Consider the following 27,822-nt stretch of genomic DNA (forward strand, 5'->3'; position numbering starts at 1 on the left):
GAGTTTGTCCTACACCATATTAGTCGGTAACGTGTTTTTTGTTGGGTGTTTCCATATTTTTGTCCATCCCCTGTAATTCAGACACTTATCAGAAGAAACACAGGAAAGCCACTTACTGTGTATATTGTCTGTGTGAACTTTGTATTTGGTCACAGCCTGGACCATAATCCAGGCACTAAAATTTTTAAAAATAAAATTGTACGGTTTACCTTCACAGAAAGAAATTTTTTGTTATTCTACTTACACGTTTTGACCCAGATATCCATCATCAGATGATTTGTGAGGAATATACAAATGAGGACAATACACATAAAAACTACAGTACTAATACAGAATTTTGATTAGAATGTTGTCATTCTACAAGGCAAGAGGTGTAGATCCATCTCCCCATCCTACCACACTCATCTTGGTAACATATTTTCTGGAACAAAAGGCTCAGGTGAGCTGTCTTCTTTAAATATACACAAATTATAAAATGTTTAAAATTTACAGCATTCCGTTTTTTGCAGATTTTGACTAATCTTCTTTGCATTCCAGAAAATATTAACATATGGATGAAAATGTAAAGACAAAAAGTTTGGAATTATCCCATTTAATTACACGATAGGCAGACAAGATGGTCATTGATTATTTAAATTGAAATTTAAAGCTTCTGAGTTGCCAACCTTTTAGTCCAAAAAAAGAATGAATTTAAGAGTATATGATTAGAAGTAAATAATTCTGCATATCCAGACATCAGACATTTGTAATGTCAGGACAGAGTTGAAGGAAGATGATTCTGCACCAAGCATGATGATTGTATACATTAGCATTGTTGCAAATATAGGAGACAAAATTTTAGTATGTAGTTGACTTAGAAGGTGCAGTAATAGGATGAATCTTTGAGAACAATTGCTCTAGTCCTGGTCCCCAGAACCCCTATGGTCCACAGTTGAGTTCTCTGCAACGCCATCCCAGTCATTACACAGACTGGTACTGCAGAGTCTGGTGTACACCTTGAAGTTGCTGACTACTGCCACTCCCTGTGCACCCCCACTCGAGCAGCCACGGTAAAATGTGAATAGGCTACCTGAAATGGAAAGTTTGAATTGCATTTGAAGCAAATCTTCCCTCATAGTGATAATATTAAGAGTGATGTCATATTTCATCCTGTGTCTCAGTTGGCAGTAGCCACCAATCAGACAAGGCAAGTGCTGATTATATCCTGTTTCTTTCCTTCAAACAGAAAAACATCCAGTTACAAACTTAGAAAGCTGTAAAGAATTTAATTAAATAATTAGAAATGATTGTGACTGAGATTGAAGAGTTGTATCATGGTAACAAAAATATTTTTTAAACAAGTAGATCAGAATATTGGCATGACAATTTTACATGGTATTGGGGTTAGGAGAGTGCACAATCATTTCTTCTACATCTGGCTAAAAATATCATTTCTAACTGACAAAAATACCGTAATTTGGTTTTATTTACCGAGTTGAGTTTTTATACAACTTATTTATTTGACCATCACAACACAACAATTTAGAACTTCAAGGACAATGCCCAGATATAGTTCTGCTACATGTTTCGGCCACTAGTGGCCATCATCAGGTAGACACAGTTTGTTTTGTTACATAGAACTGTGTCCACATAACACCACGTTTTTGTGGTTCAGTATGTGCAGACTACTTAACACTAATACCACCACTACTGCACCATTAATATTTCTGCTCGTGATCCATTTTTCTCATTTTACATTTTAGCTCCCAGCTAACTTCAAGGGGGTTATGTCCCACCCTCACTTTGGTCTCCTATTTACATTTAGTTTTAAGTATATACTTTCCAGTGGTTTTCATATTGGTTACATTTGTGCATCTAATTGTTTTCCTGTATGTTATGTGCTCATCTATATTTAACCATTTACTATATACAGGTTATCCTCTCCAATGTTTTGTTTCAGGGCATTTTACCAGTGTGTGCTTAGCGTCCTCCTCACCCTTCCTCTCGAATCTCCTCGTGATCCCACTTAGTTTCCAGATCCATGCTTTCAGCCATATTGTCCCCATTGTAACAGATCAAAACAAAAACAAAACAAAAAAAAATGTGGTTTTAGTCAGCAAGCAAACTATACTGACCGAGAGACCGCCGCTTGTCGGCGAAGTTAGTGCCAACTTTAGTGGATACAGGGTGTCACGTGGTAAGCAAAATGAATCCCCACAGCCGTTAATTTCGGTTTTCTAGACCAGAGCCACTATTTCCTTGAAATAGCTCCTCAGCTATCCTCACAAGGCTGAGTGGAACCTGGACCTCTGGATCTGTAGCCAGGAACTCTGACCACTAGACCACAGCAGTGGTCACATTGTCACAAATATGATAATAATTTCACACTTCTTTATTTCTTTTGCTTCTTTATGCTAAATAAGTTGAACTGTCATCAAATACAAATGTTATGTAAGTTATAATAAATGCAGGCAGGTGTTTCAGGTAGTCTTAATCCAGTTTAGCACTCTCACTTGACTGTCTGTGCAGCGTCACATACATTAAAATTCACACTTTGAAAGCCTTTTATCTCTTCATATTGTCATATGTATGGGGGTACGCGTGACGAAAATAATGTGTTCTAATTCGGATGATTAGATTTATTAGCACTTTAGTTCTCCTAGTCACCATTAAATACAGCACTATTGCTGCTTTACACAGTTTACAGTTCATCGTTGCACATTCTCAGTTTCCGCTAGTAGTCTCCTGGCAATGGATCTCAACACAGGAATTAGCACTCAAATCACTGTGAAGTCTTCTTGCTATTTTGTTTTCAATCATTGTGGAACCTTGGAACTCAAAATTCTTCTGGACTTACTCCTCCAGCTTACAACTGACTCCTAACTGCCCCTGAACTAACTTTGTCACTGCATTCACTTCTCTTATAAGCACTCTGCACAGACCCTATGGAAAACACCGTCTCTATTGTTGATGATTTCACTGCCTATGCAGAAATGTGTTTACCGAGCCGTTTCTTAGAAGCGGGTTGCATAACCCCGTTCTTCCACCACTGCTCGGCGTAAACATTATAGAAGGAACAGGCTTATCTATTGTTGCGTGTTGGACAGTTTTTACAGAGCTGTTGCCTGGCAACACGTTGATCTAATCCGTTGTAATATTGTTTATTTAATACTGCATGTTTTGGCCACCGTCTCTGTGGTCTAGTGGTCATAGTTCCTGGCTACAGAAACAGAGGTCCAGGTTCGATTCCCGGCGCTACCAGATTTTCTGAGAATTAGTGGGTCTGGAACAGCGTCCGCTCAGCCTCATGAGGATAATTGAGGAGCTACTTGTATGGAAAAGTAGCGGCTCTGGTCTAGAAAACCGAGACTAACGGCCTTCGTTGCGCTGACCACGCGACACCCTTTATCCGCTAAAGTTGGCACTAACTTCGCCGACAAGCGGCGGTCGCTCGGTCGGTATAGTTCGCTTGCGGACTAAAACCACGTAGTTTGTTTGACATGTTTTGACCTAACTTGCCATCATCAGATATATAAGATTGTAGATGAAACTGATGCCCTGTTGGTACGCTGTTGTATTTTGAATTTGAGTAATGTAAAATGCTTATAAAATATTTTAATTTATTTTTTAGGTTATCATGCCGTGGTTACTTTTGTTGTGTACACACATGTTGTGTGTCTGTTTCTTTCTTTTGTGCTGTGGTGCTGTGTGTAGCCGATCTGGTGGTGAACGTAGCAGCAGCTGTAGTAGTAGTAGCAGCAGCAGCAGTTATAGTATTGAAATGGAGTTGTGGTGGTGGCTTTTTGGTCCATAATATAAAGTGAACCATGTAAAGTCATTAGTTTGCATTGGAAGAAAATTTTCAGTTTGGAAATTTGAGCTAACAGCTACAAGATTTCGTAGTTGTATGAGGGAGAGTCATGAAGCTTGCAATTAACACTCGTAAACAAAAATAAACTCCGTGATTTTAGTCCGCAAGCGAACTATACCGACCGAGCGACCGCCGCTTGTCGGCGAAGTTAGTGCCAGCTTTAGCGGTTAGAGGGCGTCGCGTGATCAGCGCAACGAATCCCCACGGACGTTAATTTCGGTTTTAGGATTTAAAAATAACGGTAGACAAAGACAGCAGTCTTAAATATTGCTTTTATGGTACGACCGCCTCTGTGGTGTAGTGGTCAGCGTTCCTGGCTACAGATCCAGAGGTCCGGGTTCGATTCCCGGAGCTACCAGTTTCTTTCTGAGAAGTAGTGGGTCTAGAACCGGGTCCAATCAGCGTCGTGATGATAATTAAAGAGCTGTTTCAAGGAAATAGCGTCTCCGGTGTAGAAAACCGAAATTAAGTTCGCTTGCGGACTGAACTCACGGAGTTTGATTTTGTTAATGTTTGTTTTTATGTTATATCTGTTTAAAAAAAAATCAGCTACTGGACTTAATATCTGTGGCTCTCTGCTGCTATTTTCAGTAGATTAAGTACAATGGACCCCACTCGCCATGTGAGGTAGACCATGGTTAAACCACTACCGACATCATAGTTATTTAAGTTTCCTGCGATGGTGACGCTTGGGAAATTTGATGTATAGCCATTTTCATTCTTAAACTCGATGAGGGATTTTACACTCTGGCCCCTTTCCCCCAGATAAATTATCTTAAGAACCATGCGATAAAAATGTGGGAGAGTTAATTTATTAACTCCACAAATTGTTAACTTCGGTACAATGAAGTTCCACGCTTTGTCTCCTGAGCCAAAAGGCCTGGCTGCCGGAACCCGTCTGGACACGGTTGAGAAAAGAAATCTGAAGCCCTGCTGGAAACTAAATTCTGATTGTTCAGCCCATAGCCCAATCATGGTACTGAACGAACTATCCCAGTTCACATGACCATCACCAGTGATACAAAATCTTCTAAACCCACGTGCTATATATTACCTTTAGCATACTCGTGCCGTACGATGGAACAGTAATTGTACGGACAACTGACCGTGCTGGTGCTGACGCCTGCCGGATTAGTCAAGCACCATCTGTCCTGCTCGCCACCATCCATCATACAAGAGTAGCACTCCAAGTCTGAAATGGCAATGTATGAAATTTTGTGTGGACGCGCGATATGTATTTATATATGCAGGCCTGTGTATTGTGGATATGTACTGTTAGTAATAAATTAATATATTTATTCCGATGACCGCCTCTATGGTCTGGTGGTCAGAAATCCTGGCTACAGATCTAGAGGTCTCGGGTTCGATTCCCGGCGCTACCAGATTTTCTGAGAAGTAGTGGGTCTGGAACGGGGTCAACTCAGCCTCGTGAGGATAACTGAGGAGCTATTTCAAGGAAATAGCTGCTGCGGTCTAAAACACCGAGATTAATGGCCGTGAGGATCCGTTTAGTTGACCACGTGACACTCTCTATCCTGTAAAGTTAGCACTGACTTAGCCGACAAGCGACGGTCGCTCGATAGGTATAGTTCCCTTGCGGACTACGGTCCACTGAGTTTGTTTTTTGTTTATTCGGATTCTGAACAGTTACAGTCCTAACAAAATACCCCGGTTATTGAGACTGAAGCCTTGAGTAAAGTGGAAGCTACGGGAGCCGGGATGTTGGCATATACAATTTGGTCGAATGGCTTGTACGGAAAAGATTTCATTGGAGATAATTAGTAGATGGGAAGATAATGTTACGATTAATCTTATACAGGGTGAGCATATATACTATTCTTCTGGTAATTACAGCCCTACCTCCTGCAAATGTTGATCTCTTAATTCGAAGCAATCTTTTTTTTAGATAAATGTAAAATTGTCTCTCTGTTTAATTAATTAAACACGCCATGCAGGCGTATGCAATATTGGAGCTATATCTACACCATTCTTGACTTTGGCACTAAATAAATATGAGTGGCCAACTTCACTCCTCTGCCGTTTTACGTCCGGTGAATGAGACCCCTGTGCCCATTGGGTAGGAGACTGGGTGAGCCCTAGAGCCGGTCTGGATATTGTGGAGAAGAGAGAAATATCTTGTCTCTGCCAGGAATCAAACGCCGGCCGTCCAGCACGTAGCCCAAAGTCAAAGTCACATTGCGACTGACGCTCAGTCAGTCAGTCAGTCAGTAAGTCTTGGTGTCGAGCCCCATCTGGGGCTCATGACCAGATATTTATTATTGTTTGACTGTTGCGGACTTGTTTCTGTGGGGCGCCCTCTCTGACGAGAGGACGGGTCTGTGTTTTGTATATACTGCTGACCCTTGCCAGCGCAGTCGTTCTCGAGCCCGAGTCCCTTGGGACTTGTGACCATATTTTACTCTCTCAGATTTTAGACTTCCCTTTTCGTCTCCTCCTACCACTCACAGGGTCACGGTGGAGGTATTCGACCCCACCTCCACACGTAACCCGTCGCTATACCAATTGATATAACCCAGCTCCCTTTTTGTGTGTGCACAAATCAAACGCGAATACATAAAACTAAAGAGAACTGCAGGCAAAACCGTTGTTGGCATACATGCTAGCAATTTACACGTATTACAATATATGAGTACTAGTAGGGAATTGCAGTGTTGTACGTGATTATTCATAAAGTTAGATTAGTGAGTGTGACTTTCTTTCATCAGTAGGGCTATGGTCCTCTTTCCGGTTGTCTTCAGTACCCTACAACAATTTCACGTATATTACGTCATCCTTCTTCTGCCTTTTGCAGCATTCTTCTATCTATTCCCACAATTTTCTTACTTTCTTTCAACTCCTTTAAAATTGCATGAAAACAAAGGAAACTTACCGCATTGTGCAACTGGAAGCCCTATGCACACAGTCACCAAGAGCGCCTTCCACATTTCTGTTAAACTGACAAATATATCAGCATCATTTATGGTACAGATATAATAAAGCTATCAGTGCCAAAATAAATGACATGACATATACTTGAGATTACATTGACACAATCGACCTTAGATTCTGAAACTATTTCCTAACTTACGAGAGTCTAGACAAAAGTTCCAGAAAGATTACTTACATTCTTCACTACATATTCTCTATTATAATGGCCATAATTATCCAAACTGTCAAGACAGTGACTGTATGCAGACTGGACGACCGAGTCGGGTATGAGGTTCTCACACCGGTGTCTTTGAAGGAGTTCATCATCTTGAAACTAACGGCATATAGTCAGGTGGAAGTCAGTTTAAGTTTGCTCTGCTAGCTTCCAGTTTCTTGCTTCGCTTACTCTTCGACACTGAAGGTGGAAGTGCTATTTTCCTCCCGAACGTTCGTCGACTCTCACTGGACTACACGGTGTTATATTCCAGAAGGTAGAGATCTCCTGGATGACTGAGGTTCGGTTTGCGACAGTCGTAAGGATTGGTTGTGCCAAGTTAACTGGGTTAAGAGGGGTTTCGAACCCTATCCTTGTAGCCCATATCAAATCACTTTACTCGCTTTATATATATGTGTACTTGGTGAAAAGAAATTCGCGCTCCAGATTCCAATTTTGTAATTCCTTGTTAAGGGACAAGTGGAGAATGCTAACGCCGTGTGTCTTATTACGTTTAGTTTCCGGCACATACTCCAATGTCAGATGACTCAAGCTATCAAATCATTGAACAATGGGCGCCTAACAGATTTTCCAAGAGGCCTCTATCCATTTAAAGGCATACGGCAGCGCGTCACACGGCATTCTCTACAACACGCCTGAAGATGTTGGCATCAACCGTTATGACAACTGTTTTGAGGTCCTGCCACGAGATGTGCCATAGTCCTGGAAGGGACTGCGTAAAAGTGTAGCATCAGGTGTCCCGACAGGGTAAAGTCAATGGGATTTAGATCCGGTGACCGAGGAAGTCACGCAATCGGCCTTGGACATCCAATCCACCTTCCTCGATATGTCATGTTCAACTACTGCCGGATATCTTCCCCATAGTACGCTGGAGCTCCGTCAAGCTGAAACAATGGGCCGCGCCATAGCTCAAGCGGTTAGTCTCTGGCTTCCCACCGCGGCGGCCCGGGTTCGATCCCGGGTTTGGTCAAGTGGGATTTGTGGGTGACAAAGTGGCGTTGGGGCAGGTTTTCTCCTAGTACTTCGGTTTCCCCTGCCACTCTTCATTCCACCAATTGCTCCACAATCACCCTCACCTATCATTTGGGGCTGGTACAATAGGCCATAAGTGGCCGCAGTACAAGGGACTTAGTCCCACCCAACTAGCATTAAAAAAAAAGCTGAAACCAGAATATTTGCTTCACAGTTAGTTTTGCAAAATCGTTGAGGAGTCAACCTCTCCGGTGGCAGATACGGGAAAACGACAGTGTCACCGACGATTCCATCCCAAACTCTCTACACTGAAGTGGACTTGATACCCATGTTCACGGATCGCATGTGGATTGTTCCGTATCCATAGGTGATTGTTGTGGATGTTGAACACACCTTTACGCTAAAACATATTTCGTTTTCCCCACAGAACTTTATGTAAAAATTGGTCATCCGCAGTGTGTTGATGTTCTAGCCAATCAAAATATTGCATCCTTAGAGGACAGTCGTCCGGAAACAGATGTAAGCTTCGCGAGTAGTTGTATGGATTTATTATTGTTATTATTATTATTATTTATTATTATTATTATTATTATTATTATTAATGGGGTGAGACTAAGTTCGCTTGGTACTGCGGCCACAGTTCGGCCTATCGTACCAGCACCACATGACAGATTATAATGATTGTGGAGCATTTGGTGGAATGATGACTGGCAGGGGAAACCGAAGTACTCGGAGAAAACCTGCTCCAGTGCCATTTTGTCCACCGCAAATCCCACATGACCTGACCCGTGCCACGGCGGTGGGAAGCCAACGACTAACCGCCTGAGCTATGGCATGGCCTAGTTGTACGGCTACGACTGAGTGTCATGGAGTACTCCAAGGGCTCCCGGTTTGGATACTCGCTATCTCGCGTTGTGTTGCACGAGCGTCTCCACGGCCCTCGTTTCAGAGCTGCAGTTATGGCAGATTCATTGGCTGGTGTCCGTACAGTCCAAAGGCGACTTGCATTCATGTGGTTTTACAATTCATGTCTTCCGGAGATGCTGTTCCAATAGTTGAAACACATTAGGTCTGTATGACGACCAGGATAACGTGGCATGTATTTTCCTGCAGCAGTACCAGCTCGACTATTATTGGTACCGAGGATTGAGAGCATGTCACAGTATTCGTCAGGGAGCGCATTCCTTGACAATTAATTCACAACTGAACTCTGCTGTACGCTGTGTGTCTGGAGTGTACATCTAACAGTGCGTTAGGTATTGTAGTGACAGATCCCGCTGCTGAGGAATATGTTACCACATTTGACCGTGAAGTGCAGAAGGAAAACAAAGCGTCTAACGACTTACATTTTACAACATTTTGGACTTTTCTTTCTTTAATAAGGATTCACCGTTGTGCCCAACTTTCGTTTCACTCTTCATATAACCATCGAGAGAAGTCATGCTGGTGGTAGGAAAATATAATTGCAGCCGTTCAGGAATACTTTTGCCATCATTTTGTTCAGTATTAGTCTGATTTGTGTTTGTGTAACTATGCTACAAGCCAGAAGGTTGTGAATTTGATTTTCGTTAAGGTCATTAGATTTTTCAGTTGTCCTAATACTTCCAGCTGAACTATTACCCTGGAGTTGACTTATTCTCTAACAGAAATGAGTATCAGGAATCTTTCTGGAGAGAAAGTGCGGTCGACGCGTAAGGCTGACAACCTCACCGCCATTTGTGAGCTGATTTTCTAGACAAATGTTAGAGCCTCGACGTCTCACAAACCTGTGGGTCTCTAAGGACTATTAGAGGGATCACTTTACTTTTTTTAAGTACGAGCGTAAGTCCTGTAATGTTAATTGTTTTGTCTTGAAACTTCCGTACTCTGTTGATACAGGATCAAAAATTTGTTTAAGAATGTATATGCTGAGTATTTATCTTCAGTGCATACTTCTTTACCTATTGTTCACGTGTTCTTGCCTTATTTAACAAAGCTTTCAGTTGCTATGCTTATGAAGAGTCGAATTTTAGGATTATCGGTGAATGATGACTTGTAAAAAGAAGAAATATCATTGCTTGATTTGACACATTTCTCCGGCTGGAGGGACTGAAGAAAATCAAAATATCTGGGATAAAGTAGCCTCTTTCCTACCCGAGACTTCAACCCGGAATCTCCGAATAGGAAACATGGGTGCCAACCACTGGATCCCGAATTTCGGCATTTCTCCTTTTCTCGTAGCTTATTTAATAACGCTTTCAATATCGGATGATACTGGGTAATAGATGAATGATTATGAGTTGGAAAAGATTTAGAAGAAAGCAGTCTCAGCCCAATCAGATTACTATCCTAGCATTTTCCAGTAGATAAAGCTATCCTTGCAACAGGCCATGGAGGCCCATGTGGTTGTGAAACGTCGAAGCTCCCACATTTTTTCTAGACAGTCGGCTCAGAGATGGCGGTGAGATTGTCAGTCTTAGGCAACGATCGCCCTGTACCCCCAGGAAGATTGCTGGTACTGATTTATATTAGAAGCTGAGTCGACCCCAGGGCTATAGTGCGGCTGGAAGGATTACATAAAAAAAGTCCACCTCATCGGGACACGAACCCGCGACCTTCCAGCTTGTAGCATAGTGCCTCAACCAACTACGCTACCGCGTGCCCCCCTCCCCCCAATTTTCCCGCAGGAACAGAGAAAAACCACGCGAACCCTCGTTCAGGATAGCAGGTGTCCTGAGTGAGATTCGAACATTACACCTCCTGAATACGGGTGTAGACCGTTATCTCAATACCACTCAGTTCGGCTGGTATCTCTCAACTTGTATACGATTTCCAGCACACGTTGGTACTTCAGTTCTGTCATGTAGGAAACGCATGACACATTTTCGAAACGTTTTTACTATCAGATACTTTCTTCCGAAGTACTATAAGCAGACTTATCCATTTCTGTTATTGATAAGGAACACAAAACGAGAACGTGACGTCAATCTGTATAGATAGGATCGGAAGAAGGCGTGTTCGCCTGAATGATAACAGATATTGTATCAGCCAGAGAAAATGAGTGCAAAGGGCTCTCGCGTCTCTATGGTCCCTCATTTAAACCAGATTTCTGACTTTTTTTATAGCTAGTGGGATGGGACTAAGTACCTTGTACTGCAGCCACTTTTTGCCTATTGTAGCAGCCCAAGATGATAGGTGAGGGTGATTGTGGAGTAATTGGTGGAATGAAGATTGGCAGGGGAAACCGAAGTACTCGGATAAAACCTGCCCCAGCGCCACTTTGTCCACCATAAATCCCACTTCACCAGACCCCGGGATTGAACCTGGGCCTCCGCGGTGGGAAGCCAGCGACTAACCGCTTGAGGTATGGCGCGGCCAGATTCCTGACTAACTAAACTAAATCAAACGTGTGTCAAGTCTCGCTTGGAAACGCTGAACCAGCGGTTGGAACAGCTGTAGGAATACTTAAATTTTATTGAAGGTTTGAAGAAATGCCGATTCGCAAAATTCTCCCAGTATATAACCCTTAGGCCGGTGACTATGGGCAGTCGAATGTAAAGCATTAACAGTTGCTAAGTTAGGATATGCCCGACAGCCTATCGACGCCATAACTATTGCACCGCAGATGGAGAACCACGGCAAGAGAGGCATGGGGTACTGCCTATACCACGTCTTCGCCATCGCGTACTTCTGCATCCAAAGTGAATGACTCCATCTCGTATTGCTGACGACCAGAAAGATGCATATAGGACACCGGTCTGAGGCTAGAAAAATATGACGTCATATTACTTAGCTCAAACCCAAATTAGTATGTTGATAGCGTAACTAAACGCAGGCAGTAGCGAACCCCACAGTGTTACAAGTTTATTCCCTAGGACCTCAACAGTCGGAGAATCGGGATCGCTACCAATGGGAACACGTGGAGATAGGACTCCACCACGAATCCTGAACCTCCTTCTTGTAGAACCTCGAAGTCCATTCTGCTCATTTAAGTGGGAACTGGTTTCCAGGGTGGTGGATGCACCCTAGACTGCCACCCCAAAGCGTACAGCAAGTGACGGCAGTTGAGGCAGGATAATAGGCCACACTTTAACAGTGGTGTCAGCATTTTGAGATAGTACAACACTGCATAACAAGGGGATACACATACAAACACACGGACAACACATACGCAGCGAGGTGATCGCATATTGTTTTTATCAATCTTAGTGGGGTGAGGTTGAGTCCACTTGGCACTGCGGCCAATATTGGCCTATTGTACTAGACCCAGATGACAGATGAGGGTGACTGTGAAGCAATTGGTGGAATGAAGTTTGGCAGGGGAAACCGAAGTACTCGGAGAAAGCTTACGCGAGTGCCACTCTGTCCACCAAAAATCTTACATAACCAGACCCGGCTCGAACTCGGGCCACCGCGGTGGGAAGCCAGCGACTAAACGCCTGAGCTATAAGGTGATCACATAAACCTATTTTATTTTTTCAAAACAAGGAAGGTCTTCTAAAAACCAGACTGTCCCTTCTATCACTCTCAAAACAACAGCACACAAGCCAAGAACTGAAGAATTGTGTAAAATTTGTAGAAATATAAACCTCACGAAGTTCATCTGTCGGCAATACTTAAAACAGCGAGGACGTCGGACACCCCTTCTTGTTGTTAATAAACTATTGGCATGAATGTGCATCGGGCATCGAAAATTTTACTATGCCTGTTATGAACTTTAACTAATAAATGTGCTAGACTGTCCGATAATTGTGTCAAGATTTCTTTACATGTGCCCATAAATTTTAGAGTTCTCACAGCGGTGTTCATGAACAGTCCTATCTTCTGGGATACCCGCATGGCGCCTTGTAGTCAGCTGAAATTCAATCTACATTTCAGAAGAGCATATCGCTTCAATCTATAGCTTTGAAGAACAAGACAAGCAAGAAACCAGCTCGGTAGAAACTTTCTTGGCATATTCATTGACTCCGGGGATGGAAGCGGCATGTTCCTGCGAAATATCCGTTGACTTTCAACAGACTACACAGTTTTATATCCCAGAAAATAGAACTTCTATGATTTATTTTGAGCTCAGAACTTTGTATTTTCAAGTCACTTGTGTTATCTCTACGTACTTCAATGATGATAATTATATCGCTTTCCTACTGATAAACAAAACGCCTTATCTCTGATTATCATTGCGCAAATACTGGTCTAACAATCTCTTAATTCCTGGCGTACTGACAGTCGAGTGAAAATGCCGAACGTGATGAGAGTGCTGTTGGTTTTCACCTGTGCCTATCTTCCCATTGCACGCGGAGGTATGTTTTATCTTTCTTCCATAGCTAACTCTTCAAAGCACGAAATTCTTCTAATAATACTTAAAAATTCCATTTGTAGCTCACAGGAGACACACTGCGCCTTCATTATATCAACCAATCCGTTAATGTTGTTTAATAATATGAGCGTTTTCTCTTTCCAGAGTCACACCAATACACTCTTTTATGCAAAAACAAGAGGTATATACTCGTATATACATAGTAATATTGTGCTTTAAGGAGTTAACATTAACATAGTATATGTGCCTCAGTTAATCCTTCAATAACAAAGATGATTAAAATGGTTTGAACACCCCAGGCTGGTAGAGGCGCTGAAGTGCGCTGTAAATGTATTTTGAGCAAGTACGTTTCAGCTGATATAACGAGTTTACAGACTGGACGATCGAGGAATAAGTCTTGATTTCCGGCAGGAGCAAGAAATTTTCTGTGCTCCATTGCGGGGAACTGGCTTAAAATATTAATTCATTAAATTAAAGATCAGTTCCAAATACGTATTTTACTTAATGTGCTGACATAGCCAGCGCAGTTGAGTCAAGGTTAAGCCCATTAAGCGGCCGACCAGAACATTAATGGAGTTCTGTTCCTGAAGTGCAAACGTTATATTATTTTCAAAATAAGTAAATAGTTATGACTGGTTAATTATTCTTGTTGCAGAATTTCAGTGCTACTCTTGCTTGATGGATGCAAGTGCCACGGATAGATCTTGCTTGAATAACCCAGCAGGTGTCAGTACTAGTTTCCCCGTTGTCAAATGTCCTTACAAGTACTGCACAATTATAAGACAGGAATACCTGGACAATCCGGGTAAGGAGCGCCACGTGGAATGATCATATTAAGTGTCGAAATGATTAACTAAACTAACGCCTTCTAGCTGAATCTTCAGGCGATCTAAGGGATTCAAATATGTCGTGGTACTATAATAATAGTTAACTATTATTACAATGTTATGTATTATACAAGGTATTTGTTGTGTTGCTGGATATAAAGATGTTTACAATTACATTAATATACAACAGAATGCAAACACTGACATTTGAAATTTGGCGCATTGTTTTTGATGACATAAATGCAATACTCGTATTAGCTTATACAAATATTTACTTTTTGGACGTCATCTATTGTCATGTTTTTTTATTATTATTTTAAAATATTTGTCTGAGCTCCAGCTGATGGTTTATGTAGCCTGTCTTGTGCTGGTGCTGATGTTAAGAGATACGGGCCAGCTCTATCGATTGGGCCCAGCTGAGTAGGCTTTTATCTGAGGAAGGAGAGAGAACTTACTCTCCAAAAGGTTATTTTTAAATAAAAGGAATAGAACAATGGACAATGTTGAAAAAGTCAGTAATTTACGAAATTAATATACCATCGTTCAAAAATGTACATCTAATTTAAAATGTTAGCTTTTAAGTCCTGTAATGTGCCAGTATGCCGGTCACGGTAGCCGAGCGGTCTAAGGCATGTACTGTCTTCGCTCGCTTGGAAACCGGGATCGTGGGTTCGAATCCCACTCAAGGCATGGATATTTAATTTGTGTGTGTGCGCTTTTCTGTGTTTGTGTACAGGTAGAGGCCTTGCGACGAGCTGATCACCCGCCCAAGGAGTCCTACCGAAAGTGTAAGGTCTTGAAAAACCGAAGTGAACGGAGAAATTCGTGGAGGTAGGCCTAGGGCCATGGGGGCTGTAGTGCCAAGGAAAAAAAAATAGGCCAGTATATCAAACACTGGTTGAACATTAATTCTGTTAATACGTATTACTTCTGACAGTGCAATCAAAATGTGATACGTGACCACTTGGAAGTGTTTTAACACAGATAAACAATGTGAACACTTTCAGGGCAGATCTTCACTTTTTACCGTGGCTGCACCCCCTACAGTGATCATGGGATAACTGAGGGTGGCGGCTACAGAGTGTACACGAGAGTCTGCACAGCTAACCTCTGCAACGATTGGGATGGCATTTCATCTGGTCCCTCCTCCGGGATCGGTGGTGGCTCTGGAGGTGACGGTGGTTCCGGAGGTGGCAGTGGTTCCGGAGGCCGCGGTGGTTCTGGAATTAATGATCCTGGATATGAAGGTGTTCTCTATGTTCAGGGAATTGGAGATTCGGGGGCCCAGCGCACAGAATTATACATCACACCCATTGCATTTTTTGTCCTTTTGAAATTGTTTAGATAGGTCAACGTACCATCATCCAGCTAAGAGAAGGCGAAGCAATTACCAAGTCCCTTTTGTCGACGAGGAGCCTCAAAATATACCACACGAACGGCTAGTATTTTAAAATCTTTTAATTATTTGAAATTAGAATTTTAAGCGCCGAATCTTTCAATATAACACGTATATTAATTATAATTTTATATTCTTAGGATTATGTAGCGCGAATGGGGGAGACGAGGAATATGTATAGGATATTTGTGGGGAAAGCCAGAAGGAAAGAGACCACTGTGAAGCCCAAGGCGTATGTGGGTGAACAATATTAAAATGGATCTTAGAGAGATAGGATGGGATGGCATGGATTGGATTGATCTGGCTAAGGATAGGGTCCAGTGGAGGGCTCTTGTGAACACAATAATGAACCTTCGGGTTCCATAAAATGCTGGGAAATTCTTGAGTAGCTGCAGAATTTGCGGCTCCTCCAGAAGGGCTCAGCTCCATGAGTAAGTAAGTAAGATATTCTTAGGATTTCTGTTATTCGAAGACTACGAATCTTCCGTTTTAAATTGTAGAATTCGACAGGAGAAGTTACTTGTTACTAACTCTGTTAAATAAGCACAATCAAATCTGAAAACACTGGTGGTTTAAACGAGATATTCCTTTAAACATGCAAATTGTCAACGCGAAGCCTAAAGGAACTCGAACTGAAAATAAAAAGGGATGCAAACAAATTTACGTTTGCTGTTTATCTTCGTTTTGTAGAATAAACACTCTTTTCTTTACCGTCATGTTTAACTTATAGATTTACTTCGATTTCCAGTTTTCTATTTTCATAATTTCCCCTTATAAATTTGTATAAACGCAGATCTACATGATATTTCATTCGGAAGAGTTACGGAACTATATAACTCACTCAATAATTTACTGATGAAAATGAAACGGGTGATCATGCTCTGCCCTATTTGTGGAGCTAAATGTGTTAGAGAAAAATACTGAAATTGGTCTCCCTTCGCTTGGAGAGACACTCCATGTTCGCGAATGTTGCTGCTAACATGGTACTAAGGACTGTAGCAATTGCAGAAATGGGGTGAACCTGGGTAGTGTCGCAAATAGGAAAATGTTTCAAAGTGTGGTTTTTATCGGTAAGTTATTGCATGAATTGTATTCGGGACGTCCTCCGAGTGAATTATCTGCTTATTTAAAAATGCAATAAAATAAATCTTGTGTACTAAAGTTTTATATTGTAGCGTGTATAGCCGTTGAGATACAACGATCGTGAGATTTGTGGTTATATCAGACCCGTTTCTGGACAACGGCTCGGTAAACACGTTCCCGCTGCAACGATTACGTATGTAAGGGGGGAAAGGCGGTGTTGTCTACGCGGTCCGAGCGGAGGAGTTAGGAAAAGAACTTCGGCAAGAAGTCAGCTGAGCACTGTAAGGTAGGATGAGAAGAGATGCCGCTGTAGTTTAATTGACAGTTAACAAGAGCTCTGCACGGGTGGCTGTGACAAGAGGACCTGAAAGCGTGAAACTGAAGAATCTCCACTGTTAGAAGCTGTTGCCGGGGAACGGCTGGTGAATACACAACAAGCTCGAAAATGTTTAGTAAGTGCTGTGGTGATTTGTAAAGTGTGGAAACCAGCGATAGTGTTGTAATTGTTTGTAGTTCCGTGTCGTGTTTATAAATGGTCACTAAATCCATTCATCAATCGAAACCCCATCTGTAGTCACGCTCCTAAATAGTAACAATATGAAATTTTGTTTTTGTTTCTTTTGTTTTTGTTTTTTTCGAGGGTTTCTAGTGTTATTTAAGCTTGTTCTGCCGTTGGGTCCAATGAGAGGATGAAGAATTTTTTTATGACTTGTGAGGCAAAAAGCAGCAGCCAGATGTGTCAAATTGTTCCCGTATGGATCCGTCAGTTTTCTCCGGTCCACCGAGTTTCGAATATAGAACCTGCGGAATAAAAATTATTCAAATTCCCTGTCGGACCTCAGTTAACATAAAGTATGTGGGTCGGCAGGCAGTGCTTATTGGCGCAAGAAGTTCTGGGGAGAACTGTCTCCTACTTTCCTTAGGTACGACAAGGACCGCATATAAAACGACGCACCCAAACATGTTTCTATTGATGCGTGTGTATTCCTTGCCGCTGTACCTTTTTTACCGAGTCGTTGCCTAGCAACAATAAGGGATTACTTATACAGAGACAGACTGATGCGAAGAATTTATGAAGTATGCCATGTAGATGGGCTCAGACGCCATGATATGCATACTACATTTAATAAAGATTGGTTCAGGTATTCAAAAGTTGATAGAGTGGGATTCACAGACAGCATGGTGACCTCTTAAGCATACTTCTATTCTATAAAAATAAGGAAAACATGCTAAAAACACAATGAGAAAGTCAGCAGACTTGCAGCAAAAAAGAACGTTGCCGTAATAACGTATAACATTAACAATATTTTCTGTATCTCGGCTTCCACTGTTCTGATGAAGAATCTCGGATCGCACCGGGTCGAGACCCGGAGACTCGGAGAATGATGTCATCGCTGATCTCATGAGCCGGGACTCCGGTGTTGTTCAGCTAAACCCCAGCGGCCCACGCAAGATCAAGTTCACTTGTCCACAGTATTCGCTGGGAAAACTCATTACCATTTCTCCTCTGCGCCAATTCATCACCATCCTGACACCTATCACACATACAACTAGTGCGTTATTAAACTATCCCAAATGTTGAGATTTCCTCGCTCCACACTGCGATAGAATGGCACGATAAACCATGACCATCTTTTGTCTGCCAATTCATCACTATCCAATCATTTATCACACTCATACAGCAGTGCACTGTTAAAGAAATTATGCCCAATGAGGTTTGAGGTTCTCACAGCAGTGAACATGGGGATCGCGGTATTTTGGGGCATGACGTCACGCAGGTTTGTGGAACTCACCCAACTTCTGTCCGATGGATATGGGGCTATCTCATCAGGAAAAAAACTGCGGGACAAACCAAAGCACCAGTCTCGTACCTCCATCTGCCACCGAGGTTATGAATATTTCCTCTTCTGGGCACGCGCTAGCGTAGTTGGTTGAGGCACCATGCTACAAGCCGGAAGGTCGCAGTTTCGAGTCCCGATGAAGTGGATTTTTTTCAATTAATCTAATCCTTCCAGCCTCACTATAGCCCTGAGGTCAATTCAGCCTAACAGAAATGAGTACCAAGAATCTTCCTGGGGGTTAAAGGGCGGCAGGCGCGTAAGGCCTTGCCGCCATATGTGAGCCGGTTGTCTAAAGAAAATGTGGGAGCCTCGACGCCTCACAACCTCATGGGCCTTCACGGCCTGTTACAGGGATAACTTTACCTTTTTTGCTTTTTATATCTCCTCCACATGTCTTCACAGTGTACTCTCTTTTGTCTTCTTATTGTCTTCACGGGTTATATAATTAAATGTCAACACTGGTCTCTGAATCCCATTTACGGCGTCTTATTGGTTTTACGTTTTCTTTTTGAAATTTGCCTCTGACAACAAATATGTACTGCTTTAAACTTTAGTAGTTCTACACTAAATGAAGTTAGTGGTGTTTACGCTTTTACCGATCGCATGATGTCAAATAATATTCCAAGGACAAACATGTTATTGCGGGGAAGATTTCTGACTTCTGGGAGCAGCTCGTTGAAAGTCAACCGTTGCTGCGTGTTTCATGATAGTTTCTCGCTTCGCTTAGTCGTCAACCCTGAAGATGGATGCGATATATTACTCCGCAACGTCAGTTGGTTTTCAACTGGTTACACGGTGTTATATCCCAGAAGACGTAACCCGTCACGACTAACCGCTACCTGAAATTCTGCATTTTCTCGGAAGGAAATTCTGTAAGACCCAGCTAGATTTTTTAAAAGGTATTAGCAGGCGTTCGTTTTAGCACAACGTTGCTTTTAGGTTCCAAAACCAGATCAAATGCCAAACTTCTTATTTCAAGTGTTTTTCAAGTTGTAGTCACATTCGAAATGAGTAAGCGTGTACAGCTCTTCAAACATTTGACCTCGTGCAGTTCCTCTGAATAAACCAGAGCATCTGTGGACTGTTCAAGTGATCACCAAGAAGTTCAAATTCAACATTCGATTCACACCTTCAGTGGAGACCGAGGCTCCGCAACGATAGCCTACTCCGGAGACACGGGGTTTGATCCTCCTTAGTTGATTGGAACTGAAAAAGGTAAAAAGATATAGACTCCGAAAATAGACTTAGTTCCTTTCTCCAAACATCGATGCACGTCTGCCAGACCACACGGCGTTACATCGCGAAAGATAGGATTCTTCAATTATAAACCCCGTGTTTGCTAGATATTGCATTGTATGGATTACTCATTTTTTGTGTGAGAGTCATTGACAGCATCATAAGTAAGTTACAGATTTAAAAACGCCGTGGCCTATAGTCCGCAAGCGAACTATACCGTCCGAGCGACCGCAGCTTGTCTGCGAAGTTAGTGCCATCTTTTACGGATAGAGGGTGTCACGTGGTCAGCGCAACGGATCCCCACGGCCGTTAATCTCAGTTTTCTAGACCGGAACCGCTATTTCCTTGAAATAGCTCCTCAATTATCGTCACGAGGCAGAGTGGACCCCGTTCCAGGGACCTCTTAATCTGTAGATATGAACTCTGACCACTAGACCACAGAGAGGGCATATATAAATATACCTAAAGAACTTGAGTTGCACGTGTCTGGTCGCTGCCTTTGAGCTTATCACGAAATTTATACGTGAGTTGGTCTTCTTCTTCTCTTGCAGATCTAAATCAAATTTCGGACATATCTCGTTAAAAAGACAGAGAGTAAATTAAAAAAAAAAATTACTGAAAGAAAGATGCTTGCTATATGAGTTATTTGCGTGAAGTTCATAAAATGGACGCATGGATTGTGAGGTTCTGTCTCTGTCCATCTAAGAAGCTACGGCCTTAGCTGGGTATAATGTCTATACGTTTAGTCAACCGCGATTCAGCAGCACGGCAAATAAATATATCTAAATTTAAATCTGTAGCCATAGTTAATTCGTACTTGTAAAGCCCAGAAACGAAAGACAAAAAAATCCTGTCCTTTTTAGCTGAGCACAGCTTGTAATAAACGATTACTTTCTGTGGGGGGAATTCTCTCCCTTTGGGGGGGGTTCTTGGAGTGAGACTGAATCCACTTGGTACGTCGGCCACTAATTGGCCTATTGTACCAGCCCCGGATGATGATGAATGTGGAGCTGTCGGCGGAATGAGAATTGTAGGGAAACCGAAATACTAGGAGAAAACCTATCCCAGTGCCACTTTGTCCACCACAAACTCCACATAACCTGACCTGGGATCGAACACGGGCGACTAACCGCCTGAGCTATGGCACGGCCCTATCCCCTCCCTACGCAATAATTCATCATATTCCCTTACAGGAAGACCTATACAACAGAATATATTTGTCATTGCCTGAACAATTCGTCTATTCAATAATTATATATTTATATAATATGATTTCAGAATTTGATTTAAGAATATTTCAACAAACCTTTTTTTTTGCCGATTGCCAAATTTTTAACAACAGGTTGTACCGAGCAATTGCGCACCCAGAAAGTGACACCGTTCTAAGCAAATCAATTTTGAAACTTGGCTATATCTTGATATAATTTTGTTTATATATTCACCCTGAACTACTTCATAACCTTTCTTGATGCCCGAGCTCTTTCATGATGTCACTAATTAGGGGTTCGAGTCATGCCCACGGAATGAATAAAAATAAAATGTAAAGCTATCCCTGTACTCAATTCAGCACCACTTTACAGGAGGCTAGGTGGGCTCAGGAGGTACAGATTCACATTTTCTTGACCGCGGAACTAACTAGAGATGAGTGGTCAGCTTCACGCCCCGCTGGCTTTACCCCCGAGGAAAGAGCCCCCGGTAACCTTTGGATAGAAGATTGGGTGGACCCACTTCCCATACGTTTTCAAGCCGTGGTGTTTAATTCGTTGAGCACAGGGACGTCTTTACCTTTACCTTAGGTGAGCCTCAGAGCCAGTCTCGACGCTGTCCCATGTAGGAAGCGTAATCCGATTCGTCGGTCGTCCAGCCGTAACCTAGTTGCTGTGCCCACAGAATGAATGCTGTACGTGTATTGCACTGTTGTCTTGCGATAGCAGAAACTTTGGGATACGTTGGTGTTCCTTCCATGCAGGCCTGCCGTTACGTCTCACAGATCTATTGCTCCAAATAATTCTGAGGTAAATTGCCTGTAGGAACTAAGTCAAGAAAGTAGTACTGACAGCGAAAGAGGAACATGAACAGAAGAGGAAGACGGTAAAGAAGGAGGAGGAAAATAGTTTGTAAGAGGAAAATAACTGCAAATATAAAAGAAAAGAAGAATCTTAACGTATCGATTTGTTGGAGGATTTCACGGCTCTCCTCAGTCACTCCAACCTCTCAGCAATTGGTAGGACGTTGAACCAACAATGTTATGTTGCAGAAATTCTGGTAGCTGTTGTTNCACGGTATGTGCCACTTGAGTGCCCGTGAAGTAGTGTCGACGTAGGGGGCCACGGCCACAGTGTTGCGAACAGGAAGTGACGACTCAAGACGGCGCTGGTGAGTTATGGTCGATTGCCCCGGAAATATGTACACACAATTTACAAATCATTATCTGTGGTATTTCATTCATTGCTGGCCACGGTCATTCGTTACAGATACATGTAATCCATAGTACGTTATACAGTTTAACCTTCTATCGCTGACAAAACAAATATTGAACCGAAGAAGTCATGTATTATTTTCACCGACAGTTTCTTTAAAGAAATTTCTCATATACACGAAGACGGAAATATTTCAAGTAAAAGTTGATACTAATGTCATGTATAATTTGACATGTGACGATTTTTTATGATTAATCTTTTTTAGAAATGTGATAACATTATTGATTTTAAATTCGTGATTTTAATGGACAGATGGGGAACAAAATGAAAAGTTCCAAAAATATAATAGTGAAGGTAGACCTTCCATACCAAATATCATTTAAATTCATTTGGTGGCTTAGAAGGTAATGCTTAAGACATACTCAGAATCATGATTTCACCGTTTTGTGTTGCTTATATATGCTAAGACACAAAAATCTTTACAACTACAGATTTGGTGTTAATTCTGTCTTACGTCTCACCGATTGACAACAACAGGTTCGGTGACTTCTTTTCGATTAGCTGACAGAGCATTAATGTGGAAAGAAATTGTTTTGTTTTCATGTCGACACGGCCTTGGAAATCGTTTACTCGGTGTGATTTTTGTCTATGCTGAATGCTGATAGAAGAAACGTCATATTAAACAGTCAATAAATCATTATGTCTAGAATTTGAATGGATACAAATGAAGTTACTTTTCGATTTCGGTTTTCCTGCTTCCTACTCATACCAACATAGCAACAAATACACAGTTTCCGAACGACACCGCATAACACTCACAAACACGTTTCGTGTATCCATCAATCCATTTGAGTACAGGACGGTCATGACTGATAGCTGCATATATGGAATAAACGTACCCAATTTCGTAGTACGAAATAAAGTGAAAGTAGATCTGTTCCTGAGCGTAATTAACCACGGGGTCACGAAGACGGATAGAGGAATGGAGGTGTGTCTCCATGCATTTTCAATCACGACCCTAGATGGAGTTGAATGGTAAGCTTCAACCCGGCGGCAATACCACCGGGAAAATAGCCCCCTTTACCCAGTGAACTGGAGACTGGATGTCCCTCCCCATGAATCGGTCTGGATGTTGTTTGCTCCTGTGGGGAATCTAATAGCGATTCCTGGATCACTCAGCCCTTAGCCCCTCGTACCGACTCGGCTATTCCACTTCCCCATGAACATGTGCTGCACTAAACTGCATATATTGTCACGAGTGGGGGTTTGTGAGTGACTTATAGATGGGCTTTGAATTGGATGATTGAATTTATTGACACCTTATTCATAGTACTCGGGACTACAGCCAATACAGGGCTATTGCTGATCTACACAATTTATAGTTCATTGTTACACACGCACTAGGGGTCTCAGTCTTCTTAGGTCGTATCCTGGCAACGCATTTACAACAATCTCACTGTCACTTCAAATCACACATAAAGTCTTCTTTGTGCAGCTTAATTCCTTTCTTGCCATTATTCTGCAGCTGTAAACTCACTTCTCATGTGTTACCGCTACAGTAGCCTGATCATCTCGTTCTGACAATCCTGCCTTTGTCTAGAGCAGGGGTCGCCAAACTTTTCGAAACGCGGGCCACATTAGGTAATTCAGCACCTTAAACGGGCCGGATAAAATGTGAAATTAATAACTCTAGGTATATCAGTTTTATTGAAAGCACAGAATTTCATAAACTAAATACAAAGTACGTGAGAATAAATTATCGTACTTGTATATTAATGACAAGAGACAGTAGCAGCAAATGCTCATATTTTCATCACAAATTATAATAAAAGAATTAGTGTGAATGATGGAACTCTTTTTGCATTCTTAAAATCTGATTAAATTGAGGTTCAAATTTTGAAACGCTAATCACAAGTAGCGAGCTTAAATGTTCATCGGATAAATTTGCCCTGTATTTTGACTTGATGTACTTCATCTGGGAAAAGGTTTGTTCACACAGATATGTCGTTTCAAAAATAGAGATAAATTTACAAGCAAATTTCTTTAAATTTGGAAATTGCTCAGAGTTCAGAAATTTATAAAATTCGATCAAATTTCCTTCCTTGTATTTGTTTTTAATATGATAATTTTCCTGAAGTTCAATAATTTCCATTTGAATTTGACTTGGGACATCTGCAGCATCACAGTCAAACGGATTTTGAAACACTCTTGATTTCCTGAGCACTGGCATCCAAATCAGCAAATCGCTTCCGAAATTGTTCTTTCAAATCTGAAATGACTAAATTTGCAAACTAGGAAGAAAATTCTGCTCGCGCTACCTACATTGCCACGAAGTGACACTGCCGATCGAGGCCGAACATGTACGAAGAAATACCGCGCAGTATGCGGTCCAGAATTAGTAAAATTGTGAATAATATTAATACTAACATAATATGGAATATCAATATATTTTAAAAACAACCTTAATTAATGAATTTGAAATCTATGAACAATTTTTTTTTTTACCAGTACTCACTGGAAATTTAGTTTAATTGGCGCATTTCTGCACAATTCTTTCGCGGGCCGGATAAAATCACATCGCGGGCCGTAGTTTGGATACCCTTGGTCTAGAGCATGCGACACGCTCTGGAAAATAAAATAGGCCCAACTGACGTGTGGCACGTTGGAAAATATTACTGCTACCATACAGCCGTCACACTGACCTCAAATCAGTGTCACTGTTTCCTGTAACTGTAGATTTGCAGAGCCGACTCCTCAGTCACTTCAGATTACATGGAGAATTGTCATAACTCAAGAGATCTTCACTTACTCAAGATATCCATCGCCTTTCATGGAGCCCAAAGCAACATTGCCTTGATCACAAGAGGCAAGACACTTTACCCCATCCTGTACCAGATGAATTTAGTCCACAGTGTCACATCCTATAATAAAAATTACAATGTTATGTAATTTCGGATTTAGGGGCTGTTTTCGATGTGCGACTTCTTGCCGTGTTTCATGTCGACATAAATTAAAATTGTGTCTTCTATAATTTTCGACTTCATAAGGCCATCATCAACTAGATTATATGCGTAGTTCCTGAACTGTATTTTTTTTAGTTAAAGTGACTAAAAAAGTAAATAAATTTTAATTTATTAAAAAAATAGTCAGTAATTTGTATCTGATTTTAACCGATTTTGAGCAGCATTTTAGAACTATTAATGGAATTACTGAACTTTTCTACACACCGTTAACTCTTCTACCCTGAAGATGGAAGCAGCAGGGTCTTCCAAAACCTTTATAAACACCTTTCTGACTACACTACGTCACATATCAGATGACATCGGATATGCTATAGCTTTTCAAAGTACATATCGAGTTCATATAGACTATTATTATAATTAAGTTGATCATTCGACGATGCTGTCAGTGTTAGCGTCAATGATAGTATGATTATTGAATGTGGAACAGTTGGTGGAATGAGAATTGGTTGGAGAAACCGGAGTACTCCAAGAAAATCTGCTCCAGCGTCAATTCTTCCAATTATTATTATTATTATTATTAGTATTATTATTATCATCATCATCATCATCATCACAGTTACCTATCCAACCGAAAATCTCAGGCCTTCTTTTCTAGTATTCTTTCCTTACCTTCTGAAAATCTATCCGCTGTTCCTCAGGGATCTGTCCTGGGACCCTTTCTCTTCAATGTGCTTATTAACGACTTGCGTGATGCAGTTTCCAACTCTAAGTAACTAGTTTTTGCTGACGATAACAAAATCTACCAAGCCGTCAGATCTCCTGAAGACTGCAATCTACTACAGTCTGACATTAAATCTGTACAAGGTTGGTGCATTGCTAACTGTATGAAACTCAAGATCAGAAAAACTAAAGTTGTATCCTTCTCCTTATATCCCAAAGTACTAATTTATGTTTATAAACTTTGCCAATTCTCTATAACCCGGACTGACTCTATAAAAGACCTGGGAGTATTTATTGATACTAAACTTCATTTTCATAACCACGTTAACCATATTGTTTGTCATTGTATTAAGCTGTTGGGTCTAGTTCGTAGTATTACCTTCACCTTCTCATCTCTTGAATGTATGCGTAGGTTATATGTTACATTAGTCGGATCAACGTTTGAATACGCGTCCGTTGTCAATAATTCGATTACGTCAACTGACACCAACAAGCTGGAACTCATCCAGCAGAGGTCTGCAGCCCTCTGTTTTAAACGTTTCTTTCATGCACCCATCTTGCTTTGGAGAAGTTAAAATTGTACACTTTGTATATGATGAGACATCGCCTCAATAAACTTTTTCTTGTTCCAGCTGACCTTGATTCTAAATTCTGTCCCTCTCTTTTGAAAATTGTTGATCTTCGAATTCCTGCTCGGTATATCTGAGGCATTCCTTTGATCAATGTCTGCTCCTCGTGTCAAAATTTCCCACCTTCTAGATGTGAACTACTTGCTGATGTTGTTTGCAAGGACGTTGACATATTCGGAACCAAGAAATTTCTCCTTAATCATATTTCATAATATAATAATAATAATTAATTAATAATAATAATAATAATAATTATTATTATTATTATTATTACATACATATATATGTGTGTCTGTATGAATATTATCCTTTCTCGCCACATAATGGCATAACCACTGCAAATGTACTTATTTTACTTTTCTCACCTGATAGTGATAAATCGGATATTTCATGAAATTACTGTTATTATTATATAAACTACATTATTTTATATTTTGTAAGTTTTTTGTTGTTTCTTTCTGCGTACTAGTGATAACTTTGAAATTTGTCTCTGTGCTCTTAAGTTTGCACGCTAATAAACAAAAATTGAATTGAATTACTACTACTACTACTACTACTACTACTACTACTACTACTACTACTACTACTACTACTACTACTACTACTACTACTACTACTACTACTACTCTATCAATATCACCATTATTATACAGTGGTCATCATCGTTATCATAATTGTTACTCGCATATCTAATCGCTCACCATGCTGCAAGCCGGAAGGTCCCGGGTTCGATTAGCGATGAGGTCATTGGATTTTTCAATTGAGCTAATCCTCCAGCCGCACTATGGCCCTAGGTTCGACTCAGCATCTAAGAGGAACGAGTACCAGGAATCTTCCTGGGGGTAAAGGGCGGCCGGCACATAAGGCTGACAACCTCACCACCATCTGTGAGCCGATTGTCTAGACTCTAGAGAAAACGTGGGAGCCTCCAAGTCTTACAATACTATGGGCCTCCACGGTCTGCTACAGGGATAGCTTCACTTTCTATCACCTACACAATATTCATTACCTTCGTTTTCATTATTATTATTATTATTATTATTATTATTATTTTGTTGTTATTGTTATAATCATACTTACTATTATGGCCTCAATCTGGCCATGGGAAACTTTCGCATGGCAAGTGGTCTTTTCAAATTTTCTAGAACTCAGGACCCTAATTATATAATTATCGTAATGGATATTTTCCGGTAGGTGAAAGGAATGTATCAAAACACAGGTTTCAAAGGGTGACGTGCAACTTAAAGCTCAGATAGTGATTTGTATTTTGGAATTTACACCAACTTATATAAAACGTAAAATGTTATTAATGCGAAATTTTGAAACAAAAGCGTAGTTTCAAACAAAGCTTGTGTAATAGTGTAAAATGATATGAGAAATCTTCCAGTGTGGTGGCGGGTTCGAATACCTGCACCGGAGCAGTGCG

At 41.2% G+C, this 27,822-nt stretch overlaps 3 protein-coding genes across 3 annotated transcripts in view; 2 read left to right on the forward strand and 1 right to left on the reverse strand.

Annotated features, from left to right (window-relative positions):
• LOC117282168 lies at positions 1-24,954 on the reverse strand. The gene is made up of 4 exons (XM_033750730.1): positions 24,894-24,954; positions 6,741-6,797; positions 4,905-5,042; positions 1-1,069 (listed from the first exon to the last, which is right to left on the reverse strand). Exons 1-4 carry the CDS (start codon positions 24,904-24,906, stop codon positions 897-899), a joined length of 381 nt encoding a protein of 126 aa, XP_033606621.1. The 5' UTR covers positions 24,907-24,954; the 3' UTR covers positions 1-896.
• On the forward strand, positions 13,191-15,689 carry LOC111862385. The gene is made up of 3 exons (XM_023847730.2): positions 13,191-13,264; positions 13,937-14,086; positions 15,116-15,689. The coding sequence occupies exons 1-3, from the start codon at positions 13,201-13,203 to the stop codon at positions 15,454-15,456; spliced, it is 555 nt and encodes a 184-aa protein (XP_023703498.1). The 5' UTR covers positions 13,191-13,200; the 3' UTR covers positions 15,457-15,689.
• The window catches only part of LOC111862326 (mucin-2), a 65,788-nt gene continuing 59,914 nt past the window's right edge, over positions 21,949-27,822 (forward strand). Inside the window, exon 1 of the mRNA XM_023847620.2 lies at positions 21,949-22,040. The gene's annotated coding sequence lies outside the window, so the exon portion shown is untranslated. The remainder of the gene's footprint in view (positions 22,041-27,822) is intronic.

Source organism: Cryptotermes secundus, unplaced genomic scaffold (assembly GCF_002891405.2).
Source record: "Cryptotermes secundus unplaced genomic scaffold, Csec_1.0 scaffold674, whole genome shotgun sequence".
NCBI lineage: Eukaryota > Metazoa > Arthropoda > Insecta > Blattodea > Kalotermitidae > Cryptotermes > Cryptotermes secundus.

What these genes read in the sequence shown, in the direction of transcription:
- LOC111862385 (XM_023847730.2), top strand. Translation starts at nt 13,201, where the DNA reads ATGCCGAACGTGATGAGAGTGCTGTTGGTTTTCACCTGTGCCTATCTT. An exon ending in TCTTCCCATTGCACGCGGAG is followed by an intron (nt 13,265 to 13,936) that starts GTATGTTTTATC and finishes TTCTTGTTGCAG; the next exon opens with AATTTCAGTGCTACTCTTGC. An exon ending in GGAATACCTGGACAATCCGG is followed by an intron (nt 14,087 to 15,115) that starts GTAAGGAGCGCC and finishes GAACACTTTCAG; the next exon opens with GGCAGATCTTCACTTTTTAC.
- LOC117282168 (XM_033750730.1), bottom strand. An exon ending in GCTTCCAGTTGCACAATGCG is followed by an intron (nt 5,043 to 6,740) that starts GTAAGTTTCCTT and finishes TTGCCATTTCAG; the next exon opens with ACTTGGAGTGCTACTCTTGT. An exon ending in ACGGCACGAGTATGCTAAAG is followed by an intron (nt 1,070 to 4,904) that starts GTAATATATAGC and finishes TTTCCATTTCAG; the next exon opens with GTAGCCTATTCACATTTTAC.